We start from the raw sequence: 15,433 nt of genomic DNA, 5'->3' as shown, positions 1-15,433 counted from the left end.
GCATCACGGTCGCGGAACCGTTTGGCAGAAGTCAGTGCATTTCGAGTAACGAACAGTTAAACATCGTGGTCGTGTCCTGAAAACGGTGTGGAACGCGACGACGGTGAACAAAAGCTCTCGCGGTAATAATCGGGAATGTTAAAGATCCAGGGACAATGACGAGGCTCCGTTGATATTCCGAGTGCAATAAACGGCGCATTAGACGTTTCATGGGGACGTTACGGGATACATGTCGCTCGCGAGGCTGGTCGGTAAAAATATCACGGAACCCGTATTTCGCCGGCGGAGATAACTTTATCTGCGACGATACCGTGATTGTTACGGCTTTCATATTTTCATGGAGGCCAGGCCGCGGCGTACCTGTGGATTCGGCTGTTCAACTCCAGCTGGAAATTCCTTCGGTCGTAAAAGCCGGCGTTCGGGAATCGCATCGACCGAACGCGCCGAAAAACGGACAGGCTAGGATGTAGACGTGAGGGTACTTTGCACGGTAATTGTGTGTTCCGGTAGTCAGCCGTATCACCCTCCCTTGGACATGACCGAAAAATTTCGCATTGTTCCATGGCCGGGGTACTCGCCCACCAATGATGATTACGACTTAAAATCTTTACCTAATTTCAACTTTGTGTTTCTATCTGAAACAATTGCACAAAAGCACAATTGCTTCTTTTCCACATTAACCCTTGTGTTTACCCATTCACAGTATATCTTTTAACAATTTCTTAATGTTCATGTAAAAAACATTACAAAATTTCGTCTGAATGTCCATTCTTTACTCGCTAATATATTAGATGATTGCATAAGTTCTCTCTCGTGCCCGGTTTGAAAATAAAATTCAAGAATACAACTTTGCTAATCAATTATACATATAGTCATCATTCTTTTCTAATCGTAGAAAATTTAACCATTTTTTAATTTTAATTTAACCAATCTTTAACTAATCTTTAAAATTTAATCATTGAATTTTATTTTCAAATCGGCCACGAACTTATGCAATCATCTAATATTAATTTACAGTCCTATAATGAGAATTTGTGCAAACATGTTAAATTCAGAAAGGTTTTCAATAATTTATACATTTTGGTTCACTGCACAAGGGTTAACGCCCTAGAAACACCATTGTCATGGTGGTCAACTCTATTTCTATTTATAAACAAACCTTTCATAAGCATTTCTGAATGTTTCATAATATGAAGTCTTGAGGCTGCACGTTGAAGCGAGGAATAGGATATACATAACGATTTATTAGATAGAAAGGTGAACTACTGGGTAGGAGCTGAAATAAGGCACGTTTGCCGTAGGGTACAGTATACTGTATTCAAGAATTAACAACGATGACAACAAACATAATGCGTGGTTAACAAGATTCGATCAGAGCAGCGCTTCTTCCAATTCTCTCTGGAACAGGCGTCGACCGTCGAATATTTGATAATAACAAAGATAGATCTCCAGTCGTCATTTTAATAGTGCCCATGATCATGTCCGTGTCCGTGTCCGTGTCCGTGGCCGCCATAAGTGCCACCGTCGTGATTGTTGCCGTTAGAATTGTGAACGTATGCGAAGAATCCACCATGGGGGTCGGCATGGTACTTCACCACCCTCACGTTGCCGCCTGGTTCCTTCACCGTGTATTCACCTGCGACGTTTTTCCCTGCGCGCAAAATTGTTACAGTTAACTCGCAACCCTTGCATACTCCAACTCATTCGAATTCAAACGACACAAGAGGAAAGTATTTAATATTTCGTGTAGGTGTCTAATTATAAATAATAAATCATGATCGTTCACCGTCTTCATCCTTTTCATTGAGCAGAAGTTACAACTTAAAAGTCAGTTGGAGAAATTGCGTGATCGCAATAAATAAATCCTCTAATTAAGAAAAAGCGGTGGGACAGCCAGATTTTTTTGAAAACCAAAATTTAATTTGTAGACAGCGGACCTTTAGGCAAAATAATAATTTTCCACCTAAATTGCGAGACACTGGAGTGAAATATAAATTGATATTCTCTTTTAATATGTTTAGTGGGTTGAAGATAATATAACAGCAGTCTTAAAAATTCGGACACACCCTACAGTGAAGTGAAACGTATAATCTGTGAACCAACGCTCTCATTTTTCGGAACCAGCAGTGCAGCATCGCGACACCCGGTATGCAGGGTACATGATCTTGCCAGCACCAGAGAAATATAATATATCGACCTGTTGAGCGGAATTTATTTGCATCTATAATTTACTTCCCTCCACGGCGGCCTTCCTGGGGGCAGACGATAACCTAGCACCCTTATTACAGAAAATAAGAAACCCAGACATCGCGGGAGATTTACGTCCTTACACTGACCCGATAATTTTTGGTCCTTATACAAGTAGCGCTCGGTTAAATTGTAACTAGTCGCAGTATCTCTTTCAATGAAAAATTCGAAAAGATTTTACAATGTTCATAAATTTTTTCGTAACTTTTTGTTCATCTGAACAGAAGAAATGGTACTAGCGTATTCGCAGACGACTCACCGTCTCTGTGTTCCTTCTGTCCGTGATGGTCGCCAGTGTGATGGTCGTCGACGCCGTATGAAAACTCGTATTTCGGATGGGCGACGTAGTCGACGTGATGTCCGTGTTTATCATGGTGCGAGACTTCATGGTGAGGACCTTCTACAGGGCCGTGGAAATGCGCGAAGCTGTGAGCGTGCCCGGCCAATCCGCTTCGGACAGCGGCCAGAACGAGCACACCGGAAATTAAAGCAACCTGTCGACCAAACAGTAAATTACAAAATGAAAATTTCGGCGGACACGCGAATTAATTCCGCCACGGATTAAACGACATTTCCACGTCCCGCGATCGTCGTATTATTAAATCTCGCGAAATTCGAGGTATCGCGGGATTAATCAGCGAAAGAACGGGAAGTCGATTCGGCGCACAGTGGTTCGACTCCCACGATCAACTGGCCAAAATTAATTTTCAAATCGGCACAAACTAACCGTACCAATGTGTTAATGTTTACTGATTAAGCATAGTTCGGCTTAACGGCAGACAGTGAACTAGCACTTAAATATATGATAAACATAGTAATACATGTTTGAGTCCTAATACTTCGTAATTATCTATAATTGTGTCGTATTTCTGTGAATCAGTTAATTATTCAATTCTCGGCAAAAGTTTCTCAAAAAAAGTAGTGCGTTGCAGAACGTTGCAAATCAGATAAAAATATTTTATCGAATGTCTTGTGGAAACTATGTGTAATTTTTTACAACGAATATATCTGCAAGAATAAAATCCGAAATATGTATTACTATATGTGTTGCTAACATTTTTAATTAAATTAAAGAATGTTCCAACGATTAAAACCGTAAACACGCTCGAGACCGTGAGAAGATAATTTCGTCCAGTGCCGCGAATGTTCCCAACGAATGATTACGAAAATCGAAATAGAAATGCAGCTTGTATCTACCTTGATTACCATGTTGCTAGCGTTCGCAAGATAGTAATGGAATGATACTTCGACGGACCATCCGGGACGCTTATATACCCGCCGGAGCCGGACAGTTTTTGGCAGGCCGGATTTCGCCGCGATATTCTTATTCAACGTCGATGCAACGCAACGGTACGGTCGATCGTTACACAGCCTCCGGCAAAAAGGGGTGCACGTGCCGGCTCGGTTTTCTGCGAGCGAAACGTTGCGTTTCTTTGACAGCGTTTAGCATAACCGGCGAAACCGTTCACGCACATGGGTCCCGCAGACCGAGCGCGCGTTTTCACTGAAATGGCTGTCGATTCCGCTCTATTGATCCCGTCACGGAAGAGTTTTTTCCGCGGGACCGTTGTTTGTTATACGTCCGCGCAAAAAAACAATCCTGCGAAGCGTCACGGCGATGAAATGCCGGCAAATCAAGCAACAAAGGCACCGTGTTTTCGGCCTGGTTTTGATCAGCTGACAAATATTCGTTTAAATCCGAGTTAAATAAATGCCAAGCGACGGCGAGCTGTTGGCCCCGCTGTGAAAAGGGTCCGCGATAGTGACCATTATATAACGCTTTTGTTTCGGGGATTACAATATTTTAATACCGCACCGCACGACCCGAGCATACCGAAACTTTAACAAATTTCAACATCGATGACGGCGCTAACAATTCCATCGGCGCGATGTATTGTTAGCGAAACACAACGAACTCGTTTATTATTTATTGTTTCGCGGACTCGTTCCCCAAAAGGGTAACCGAATTGCCATATTTTTTTCTTTTTTCTTTTGTACGCTTTGAATACGCCCGGCAGCGATTTTTTATTAAGGGGGTCGACTCTCGTTTCCAGGATTGCAAGATGGGGTTTTTCAGTAGTCAAAAGCGCTAGATAAAAGATCAATCTAGGCCGTATTGTACACTCCGCGACAAAACTATGAGACATGTGCGAAATTCGATGAAAATTCTATGTAAGTCTTGAGTTTTGTCTTCCTTCATTCATAGTGTTATTGTTTACATTATATAGAAGTATATTCTACAGTTCTACGAAATATCAAAGGCTACAATTCGAAGAATTTCGGAAATGTACGTAAAGATGCTATTCTCGTCGCGACAAAACTATAAGACAGTAGCTTTTCGTCAGTCGATCTTATACTCGAATCGCAGTCACGGTGTTAGAAGTAATTGCGTAATTAAAATTAAACATTTGTAATTTTGTTCTTACATAATACATAACTACAATGCCGCACGCTGTAATGGAAATCGGAAACAGTTTTTGTCGTTGAAAGAGTTGAAAGCTCGTATTGAAGAAATTGGGCCAATTAAGTCAAGATCAAATAAAAAATTTATATAAATCGATACCACGACGATTAATTGAAACTATAAACGTGGTAAAAATAAAGGTGGCACGACACAATACTACTAAATAGAAAAAAATATTTTTCATTAACTTCCACCGACTTTTTCTTACGTAAAATATACATTGTCTTATAGTTTTGTCGCACCTCATTTTATCAAAAATTAGAAATTTTAATTAAACTTTTTTCAATCTATTTCAACAACATTGCCGCTATGGAAATGTATGTACTTTAGTTGATTCTTTGGATTAATAACGAAAACTTTTACGAAAAAATTAGTGTTAATAAAATATTAGCTAAAATCGCAGGTGTCTTATAGTTTTGTCGCGGAGTGTAGCTGTCGCAGCTTTATGCCTCCGATTAATGCAAATATGCTTCGTAAACGTAAAAATAGAACTTTTGAGGGCAATTATCACCTAGATTGATCTTTTATCTAGCGCTTTTGACTACTGAAAAACCCCCATCTTTGCATTATCGAAAATTGAGAAGGCGCATCCCGCACCCTTGCAATTCTAGAAACGAGACTACCTCAACGTTTAAAAATTAAATGTTGCCTGGCATTGCGTCCCGGTGCTTAAGGATGGAGAACGGTCGGCATTTTTCCGCGAGTCTCGTCCCGCGCGTGGAACTCGCCCCGCAGAATAAACATCGGGGATTGCCTCGCTCCCGACATATGTATTTGCAGTCCACATTCCCGGATCCGTTTCTTTGACATTGCGGCCAACTGTCCCAAGGAACCTTTTTAGGATTTCGAACTTTCACGAGGGCTTTCGAAGTACTTATGCTTTCCAGCTGACCACCCCCATTGTCCAACCTCCGACTCCTTAAAGTAGCTGGATCGCGGACTACAGCAGCGACGTTTCACCTGCCGTAACTTTTAAGTCAACGTTTAATCAGGTCCGAAATTGTCAAAGTGGGACCGAAGTTGACGTCCCGCGAAAACTTTTTACTTATTCCACCGTCGGGATTAAAAGTTTCGCTCGGAGCGTCGCAATTAATACAGTTATCTAGGCTAGCCGCCTTTGTTTCATCTAGGACAATGTTCCCGGTTGGTCAAACGCTGGTTCGCCCGATTACTCCGCGTTGTACGACAGAAGTTGCACAGAGACAGTCGCAAAAACAGAGCTCGTTCGCTTTTGCCTACAAATTATGGCACAATATCTCGTTTTGTACGTTTTCACGATGACACCGATCACGTTAAAAAGGACAACAGCCTTGTAATGATTCTGTTAGGTTGGTGTAACAATGACACCATTTCGTCTACTAGAAGAATTTCCTTTAGTTGAAACATGCTCCAGCTTGGATACCCTTCTCCTAATGGGGTTTCAAATCATTTCTAAACTGCGGATCTTTATTTAACACGTTCAATGCGGGTCAGTTCTGGAACTAAGTTGAGAACAACTCGACCACGCGAGTCAGTTCTGGAACTGACAAACGGACCTAGCGATCTGCGCTCAATATTTTTGAGAAAAGAATGTATTCATTTCATAAAAGTGATTTCCAGATAGGTAATATTTAGATTTCACAAAAAAATAAAAATTTTAAAAATTCGTGTTGGGCGAGTATTAGAAAACGCATTGAAAGCGTTAATTTTTTAGCTTTTGAAAATTTTCAAAAAATGCTCTAGGATAATATATAATAAAACTTAGTACGCTTTTAATTGATTTCAGATCTAACGATAAGAAGGCTACTACCACGGCAAATAAGATTCTATTTGATATTCCACTGTGTCTTAAATTTCGTCTACTTTCTACTAACTTTCTTAAAATTCGTCTTTCAGATATAAACGTTGCTTTCGAGGTCTGCACAGGGTGTTTCAAAATTGTATGTCTTGACCGCTATACATAGAATGATTCCGTACCTCTAGGTACAATGATCTTAATTTGACCTTGATATTGAAATTTTTGCCGAGAACGAGGCTTACCCGATATATCGATATATTATTAATATACCAATTACAATTGTATATATCCATAAATATAGTTCATCGCAGATTATCTCTAATCTGAAGGCCACGTGAGCGTTCGAAGTGGGGATTAGGCGGAGCCTGAAGGGTCTCTTCTTCGCAGACCCCGACGATACAAACGCCGATAAAAAATAGGGCACATTTCGAGCGCGCGGCACGAAATGAAAACACCGTGAATTTAACGACGCAACCCGTCGCGGCGCGGCGTAGACTTCGTTAATTGAAGGTACTCGACAACGCAGCAAAACATGGAATTCTGTTGACACATTTACACATGCTGTAACACCACAATACTTTCACCAGAGGTTCCGCGGACTGTTCAATGAGACACAGTGCTCTTGGTGTTCTTTGCCGTGTATTTAGCCCGACGATTTCGCGCGACGCAGAACAGGATTTAAGTGCGAGGGGGTTGAAATAAAAACTAGAATATCGTTGGGCAAAAAGAAAGAAAAAGAAGAGGAGGGAGTCGAAAAAGCGGCGCCGTCTATGCGTGAAGAACATCTCGCGAAGGTATTCGACGAGCGTGCGTTCATCGTGCACGCTACGAAATTATAATTAGCTTAATTTTCGTCGGGAAGGCACGATAGCGTTGTTAAAATAACGAGGGACCCGTATAATGTTCTTAATTAAATAAGTACATTCGTTCCGAACGAACTCGCGTCTCGTTGGAGTGGTGAAGGTGGAGGAAGGAGGGGATCTTTTCTGCCCTCCGGGCCAACCAATAGAAGACCAGGGTCGAGGGAGCAGCCTCGGAACTCTTGACTTTCCCCGGGGTGTCTCTCAGCCACCGATGAAAAAGTTATTTCACACACTCGGCTGGTAATCCATCCGTTTACTTCGGTAACGACTGTATCGATCCAAGTTGCGCGTTGTACCGCGCACTCGTACACGGAACGGATATGCGTCATTTGTGCGTGAGCCTGCATGGGGTGGGCACTCTCGGTCCGCGACGAATTCGAGCCTCGCCGTGCCGATTTGCTAAATATTTGCACCGCAATTAGCTGACCGCAAACACACGCCGAAATCATAAATGTCCGGCGATTGTACACCCGTGCAGGGCCAACCGGCACGGCCGCCCCCAATTGCTTCAATGAAGTAACGCGCGAACGGCATTGTGCGCCGACCGCGAAACGAATCCATTCAGACACCCCATATATATTGATTCTGACAACACGAGATTATCCTCGCGCGAGATACAACGACGCCGCGCGATGCGCTTTTCCTTTTCACAATGAAGACGTGTTCAAAATCAAAACATTTCTTTCAACACAGATCATTTTTATTCCGTGTAATCGTTTTTACATTGTGCATTTCAAATTGAACCTGTTTTCTCATACAGCTGTTGAGCTTTTTAGAGTTTATATAATATATATAAAGAAATTCAAAGAAAAAAAGATACAAATGCACAAAATGAAATATAGATGACTTTAGATTTTATCATTCGCTACGTCATGCTATACGAACAGAGTTGTTTTTGTTTGTTCTTTTTAGACATTTCCATTGTGTAGGTATCTAATTATTTTTTGTTAGTGCCATTTTGGCGTTAAGTAATTGTAAATGCGGACCACAATTACAATTACAGTAATCTTGAAACGAGTAATTGCAATTACATAACACGATTACAGTAATTGTAATTGAGTCTAACAATTACTTCAGTGTAATTGTTCTTTTAAACCACTAATTTTTATGTTTTGGACCATTTAACCGTTTTCTTATTGTAAAATTATAGTTCACTTTTGCACATGTAATTAAAGATGTAATTAAATACTCGTGTAATTAATTACTGCCCAACTCTGTATATGAAAATATACCGATTGAGAAACATAATGTATTGATAAGAATCTCGAAGGTGATATATACCAGAACTGTACTAGGTGTATTGTTGATATTCAGGATGAAAATTGTTTGTGTGAGATATACAATATATATAATATACGATATAATTTATATATTAACTAATAAAATTAAAATTGTTTTGCATGCATAATGGTGTAGCACCCTGTATAAAGCGAGTGCATGATAGTCGCATTGATCGACGTTCAGATAAAATTGATTCACAAGAAAAGTTGGACATCTGAATAACTATTGAAGGATCTTAAGGATCATGTTTATGGCTCAAAGTGATCAATAATAAACCTGTAAACTGCGATGGTACTTCTTGCTCGAACCGCTTAAAAACATTAACATTCTAAAATTGTGCATTCCGTGTGCAACAACCAAACACCAAGCTCGGCAAGAATGATCATACACCGATAATTAAAATCGTGTGAAGGGGAGAAACGAAAGCGCTTCGAATCGCGGAGGGGATAAGAGGCTCAATTACGAAACATCCAGCGTACAAAAATGGTGAAGAGCTTCCGATGGCAGAGGGTGCGGATCATTGTGTCGAGCTCGCGAGGAAAAGCTAGCTGTAGCAGAAATGGTAGGTGTATCACAAACGAAGCTTGCGAGGGTGTAAGGACGATGATGTATTCAGAAGACTAATTACTTTAACAAGCTTCGAATGCCAGCTGATTATCGCAGGAATCGTCGATGCAAGAACAACGTGCAGAAGCGGAAGGCGTCGCGCACACGGCATTCGGTGCAGCGTCGCAGAAAACCGGGTAGTCACTACGCCCCAGGTGAACACCGTCGAATCCGAGGTAAATATATATTCCGTGTGTATGTGTTTTTTTTCGGGGAAAAAGCAGAGATGCTGCCGTTTGTATTCGACGCGTCGCATCTTTCCACCCCTTCACTACTGAAGCGACAGCCGTACGTAATTAGTTTGTGCTAGCATTCGTGCTCGGCAACGGCTGCGTTCTTCAGCTTTCGGTGGATTCCGACGAGCGCGTCACCGGACCGTTCCCGTATTTAATTCTATATTATCCTATCCCGCTTTCTCCCTCTCTTTTACTCTCGCAGTCTCCTTCCACGGTCCGTTCACCTTCTTCCACGCTTTCCTCGCGCGTCTTCAATATTTTCGTACCCCGCGACTACAAATTACCCGTGCTCGCCAGAGGTAGCGGCGAAGAAGATCGAGAGGGGCAGGGGCTACGGGTGGTTCGAGGGAGAAGTTGAAAGAATTTCAGCTAATTAATTAGAGCGAGTACTCCGCATGAAAGTTTCCGTGCAGAGACCAAAGAAGAAATATTTAAAGGCGAGCCATAGCCCGTTTTAATTACTCGTTCCTCAAGACGAGCAAGCACTCGGCGCATCTTTGTTGGCCCACTCCTCAAAGGAGCCTCGCCGGATGGAGGCCGGCGAAGTTGGCTTGGCTTGCCTGTGCTCCGACGGTGAGCCGTGTCTACTCAATATCATCTACTACGCAAACTTAGCAGGAATTGTCGAAGCGTATGCGCAATGCAATTACTGCCGATGGGAAATTCGTAGCGGAATTGCCGAGGATGGGTCAACTACACAGCCGGCGCAGCGATCTCTTTACAGCCGAATCTGTTTCTTGCAACCACGCTGACCTATCGATCCCGAAATCTCGACGGCTAGCCTGTCTATCAGGTGGCGCCCGTCCCTCGAGTCATTTGGACACATTGTTCACGTAAAGGATCATGTTGTGCTATTTGCTATTTTGACCATTGTACCTCGAATATCTTTGTTGTTTTCGAAGATACATTAGATGTCTTGAGCACAACGTTGAAGGTAAACCAAACAATTTTTATTGTATGTCATTTCTTTTAAAGATATCAGGTTAAGTTTAATTTTTTTTAATGGAACTACCCTTTATTAAACACCTGCAATGATAGTCCCTTTCATTACGAATTCAGTCACTGTAATTATTCAAGGTCATTCAAGGTCACGGACAGGAAACTTATAAAATTTTGAATATGAGACTTGTAGTAAACACACTAAGGTCCTTCAATATTATCAAAGAATGTTTTCAAACGTCCTCTAAGCGATGAACATTGTTAATTGCAAATTTTGCAACAAAAGGTGTGACAACATTTGTTACAACAAGGGTCTTGGTGTGTCAACCCGATACATAATCCGAGAACTGATATTTTTACATGTTACACGTTCTATTCAAAAGTTCTAGTCAAAAACATTATTGCTATCCTTTTTTTTCTGGAATAGGAACAGATGTTCGGTCACGAATGTTTGGTAGAAAACAACAAAATGTTGTTACCCAGAAGTAGCATTCAAACTGTTATTTTATTTCGAATTCAGTGTTCTATAACATAACAACAACAGTGGAACTTCTACAGACAGAAGTCCACCCAGAAACAACGAAATAACGATAACATAAATATTAACATAACAGATTATAGTTTTCCGAAGGCGAGTAGACTCTCGTTCTCACATGACTGTCTCTTAATGCTTGTGACCACCATGACCTCCACCGGAGTGGTCGTTCCCTCCATAATTGTGAACCTCGGCGAAAAATCCACCATGGGGGTCAGAGTGATATTTCACGCTTCTCATGTTGCCGCCGGGCTCGTGGATATGATACTCCCCTTCCACCTTTTTCCCTGTAATTTTCAAAAAATGTAAGTAGACTAGTTTATTGTATTACATTACAGAAACAACAAGAATAAATTTGAGAGGTCTACTGCAAGCAGGAGATTTTTGTATTTCAACACTAGACTGCGGATCTTTATGCATTCATGGCTTCTAAAAATGTTCAAAAAATGCTAGAATATACAATACCACAAAATCTAATCCGAAGATTCGCGAAATGTGGAAACGTCCACGCGGACACGTAGCGTAGGAAAATGTCTTCGCGCTTCCACGAATTTCCCGGTATAAAAATAGCGAAGTTAGCGTGCCGGAAGCTCGTCGACAGGCGAATTAGCTAGTTCTAATTAAGAGCAAGGCCGGTCGTCCAATTAGTTCGAGATTCTAATTAAGAGCAAGAGATCGAGTCTCGGAAGACTTTCTTGCCGGTGCTCCGTCAATGCTCCTAACCCGGTGCGTACCGTCGCGATGCTCCTTCTGTGCGTGATAGTCCTTGGTGTGTTTATCATCCACGCCGTAAGCATAATGATACTTTGGATGGGCCACGAAATCATGATGAACATGTCCGTGTTTGTCTTTCCAGGAAACCTCTTGGTGATGGCCGGACACTGGTCCGGAAAAGTGGTGGTAGGAGTACGCGTGACCACCACCATGACCACCACCATGACCGGTTTTTCCGTGTCCACCACCGTGGCCGCCATCGCCATGACCTCCGCCATGTCCTGTTCTCTCGACGCTGCCGGAGTCATCCGTATCTGGATCGAAGCAATTGTGGAATTATCGGAACCAGTCTGCTATTGGGTTGGCGAGACAGTAATTTCGGTATTTTAAGGTGAAATGAAACTCAATTTTGTTATTCAAGCAATGAACTTTAATCGATAAAATATTTTCAATTTCATTCGGCAGCATGTAGCTGTCGCAGCTTTATGAAAATAGCTAATAACTTTATGAAGCTACCAGAAAGATGGCAGAAGATCATCGAAAAAAATGGAAAATATTTTATTGATTAAAGAGTTCATTGCTTGAATATAAAAATGACTGTCCTGCCAGCCCAATATCTTTATTGGGTGTTTCTCTAACTCTTACCATCGAGATAGGACGAAAGGCCGTGGACGACCGTGATCGAAATCAAGGCTAGGATGATCGCTTTCTGAAAGGATGAAAGATCAGAGGCCGAGTTCCCTGGGAAAATCGGTAACGCGACAGAAATTCGTTTGAGGCGGCAGAAAATTGCTAAGGGAGGGCCATTATTTTTCGGCGAATAGGGGAATTCGGGTGCTAGGCGGTAACGGACGTCCCCGCCAGTCGCATAAAGACCTCTGGAACACACCGCGCTCTTACTTTACGGTCACGACTTTGTAATACTTCGCCGTGGTACCCGCGATCCATTTTACGAAAGCCGGGTCCGTTCTTTGAATTGGAACGATCGCGATCGATCGGATCGAGCCCGAAAATCTCGAAATTGACGCTTACCTCGACGAGCGCCATGTTGCTTCTTCCGTGGAACCGGCGATGGACGAACTGCCCTGACCGTTCGCGAAAATCGCGTTTTATAGGAACGACACCGGGCCGCGAAAGGGTATCGGCTCGTTACAGCATTAATTTGTTCGTCGATGGGCGAGATAGAGCGGGGGAGAGAGCCAATCGTTTCTTTAACAGCTCGACGTAATGACTCGAGTTTTCGTCACAGGCCGACACCGGCTGGCATTGTTGTCGTAGCGTGACGAAAAACGAGACGCGAAAAAATACACATTGCAAAACGTCACTCCACGAAATCGTTACTATCCGAATTTAACGATCGGTTCTCGAAGACGCGCGAATCAACGCGCACCGCCCGAAACGAGACCGAAAATGAATTTCCCCGTGGTCTCGCGGCACACACGCCATTGCTCGGTGATTTACGCGGGCCTCACGCGAACGGCAATTTTAATTTCAAGTCGTACTCGTAACTATCCGCGGGGCCCCGACTCCGCGGCGCGGCGTACACACGCGAGAACGCATTATCCCCAATGCTTTAGTAGTTTTAATCAGCCCGGAAATCCGCGATAATTCCAAAATTATAGGGCTACAATTATTCTCGGCCTGCCGAGCCGGGCCCGCCCGATTTCATTAAAGAAACGGCCCTATCATATATTCGATCGGCGAACGCAAATTGGACTGCCGTGATTAATGAGCAATAAATTGCGCATTTTCGACGATAGAGCGAACGAGTGTCAATATGTCGGCTGAATGGCCGCATCCCAGCGTGGCAATACAGTTTATTGTTGAATTTATTGCATTTCCGCGAACCGCCCGGCCTGCATGATACATTCATTCTCGGCTGAATTGTAATCTATCGATTCGACGGCGAAGTCAAATAATCTGACGCCCACTACGCGCAAGCCCCGCCCACAGGGGGGGCGAGCCTACAGTAATGCTGGACATTAGGACGATACAGTGACCTAAAAATGAGGGGCTCCTTCGCCCCATTTCGGCCCCTCGAAATTAGCTATAAATTTCGTGGGATAGTTTACGTCAAGACATGATCGCTGCAAATTTCCAAGTTCAGTTGCCATTCAGATTTTGAGATGTCACAGATCAAAGTTCATTAATGCGTCATCTTGCACTGTGGACTTTGAATTTAAATAAGGATTTCAAAATTCGTAAAAAGCGATATTTTTATTTTCAAGAAAAACATGTTCCGTGTAATGATTCTTCTGACGATTCGATTATTATTGCCGCCAGATACTTTTAACGAATTTTCTCATGAATTATTCACTCTCAACCACCCCTCCAAGAAATTAGGACGTATTAGCGTGACCGCTTGTCGCGAGTTCGCCATTATGCGAGCACGGTTTTTCTGCGTCGGTGACTTCTCTCGTGGCTACTTTTCGCTCGCGACGAAACTATTGGAAAAAGATTATGCACGGTCCACTGGGTAATTAGAATAGGTTTTACGCAACGACATTGTCGGAGTGTTAATACTTCCGGGACCGAGAGTGTTTCGTTGCTGTTCGGTTCTTGCGCGGTTCGTTAATGACGTGGAAATTCTGCGACAGCCGATCTCGTCTGGCGAAGCAACGGCCAGAACGATCGTGAGTATCGTTCTCCGTTTAAAAAGAGCAGTCTGCTTGTTGTGTAAAGCCCTGTACAAACTTACAGACTGTAGTCGATGCACAAACATGATCTTCTTGTCAGGTCGCGTGAAGGTCAACATATCGTACATCGTTGAATTTATTTTTGTATGAGCTATAAGACTGTTATAATGAAAATATGTAGTCTGCTGACCTCTGACCTTCTTCCTATCATGGAAAATAAGCAAGATATTTAACCCTTAGTTACCCTTAATTATACCCATTATTAAACATGATGGTATCTAATCAATAGACAGATGCAATTTAAGACAGTGAAAATATTCGAAGGATTTTAAAATACTATTATATTATTTTCAACCTAATAAGCATATTAAAATAGAAACTAAATTTCTATTTCGCTCCAGTTTGTTGCAATTTACAGACACTAAACTAAAGCATCAGTCTAAATGCGGACACACGATATTCTACATAGATAGCAAACGTCGAGCAGTCCGCACACATTACAGGTGGAAATTGTATACAGACTGTCTGCAGACAATGTCTGTAAGTCTGTAGCGGGTTTTAAGCCCCGTTCAGACTGTCGGAGTATGCGGAGCGTCTGCAGGCAATTGTCTATCAGTTTGAACGGGGCTTTACGCATACCGGCGCGGCGGGCGGGATGGTAATAGCACGTGGAGAGCCAACTTAATTAATCGGGAATTCGGAGTACGAAACAAATTCTCTCAGGTTCCATCGGTATTCTATAACGCAAACTGGTGTTCGCGAGCTATTAAGGTGGAATTTGTTTAATTTACGGTTCATTTGGATCGCGAATACATCGGTGGTGGTGGTCGGTGAACCACACGTATCATGTTAATCGAAAGTCCACTCTACATTAACAAATCAAATTGAACCGAAGATCCGGTGGACGAGCGTCGAATTTGATATTTATCGTTTGTGGCCGTCCGGAGCCGGTATTGTTTGCATAGCGCGCGAGTTGCAGAGAGAAACGCGCGATCCAGACGAGCAAATTATCCGCGGAACTCGCGATAGAAACCGCCGAAATTAATATAGACCGCCTTCCGCGATTGCCGACTGTGAACAGGGCGCGGAATGGCTGTTACGCGAGCCCGAAGGCCGTCGCGAAGCATAAACTGCG

The 15,433-nt window shown here is 42.7% G+C and overlaps 2 protein-coding genes across 2 annotated transcripts; both read right to left on the bottom strand.

Moving 5' to 3' along the window:
* Positions 1 to 1,263: 1,263 nt before the first annotated feature.
* Positions 1,264 to 3,704, bottom strand: LOC143210704 (adult-specific cuticular protein ACP-22-like). Its single transcript, XM_076427816.1, has 3 exons — positions 3,445 to 3,704; positions 2,507 to 2,741; positions 1,264 to 1,651 (listed from the first exon to the last, which is right to left on the bottom strand). The coding sequence occupies exons 1-3, from the start codon at positions 3,454 to 3,456 to the stop codon at positions 1,461 to 1,463; spliced, it is 438 nt and encodes a 145-aa protein (XP_076283931.1). The 5' UTR covers positions 3,457 to 3,704; the 3' UTR covers positions 1,264 to 1,460.
* A 7,137-nt stretch (positions 3,705 to 10,841) lies between these two features.
* On the bottom strand, positions 10,842 to 15,390 carry Cpr11 (cuticular protein 11). The gene is made up of 4 exons (XM_076427029.1): positions 12,695 to 15,390; positions 12,308 to 12,371; positions 11,683 to 11,976; positions 10,842 to 11,235 (listed from the first exon to the last, which is right to left on the bottom strand). The coding sequence occupies exons 1-4, from the start codon at positions 12,707 to 12,709 to the stop codon at positions 11,078 to 11,080; spliced, it is 531 nt and encodes a 176-aa protein (XP_076283144.1). The 5' UTR covers positions 12,710 to 15,390; the 3' UTR covers positions 10,842 to 11,077.
* Positions 15,391 to 15,433: the final 43 nt, after the last annotated feature.

Source organism: Lasioglossum baleicum, chromosome 7, assembly GCF_051020765.1.
Source record: "Lasioglossum baleicum chromosome 7, iyLasBale1, whole genome shotgun sequence".
NCBI lineage: Eukaryota > Metazoa > Arthropoda > Insecta > Hymenoptera > Halictidae > Lasioglossum > Lasioglossum baleicum.
Note: the sequence above shows the minus strand (reverse complement) of the source record. Positions and strands in the feature narration are given on the sequence as shown.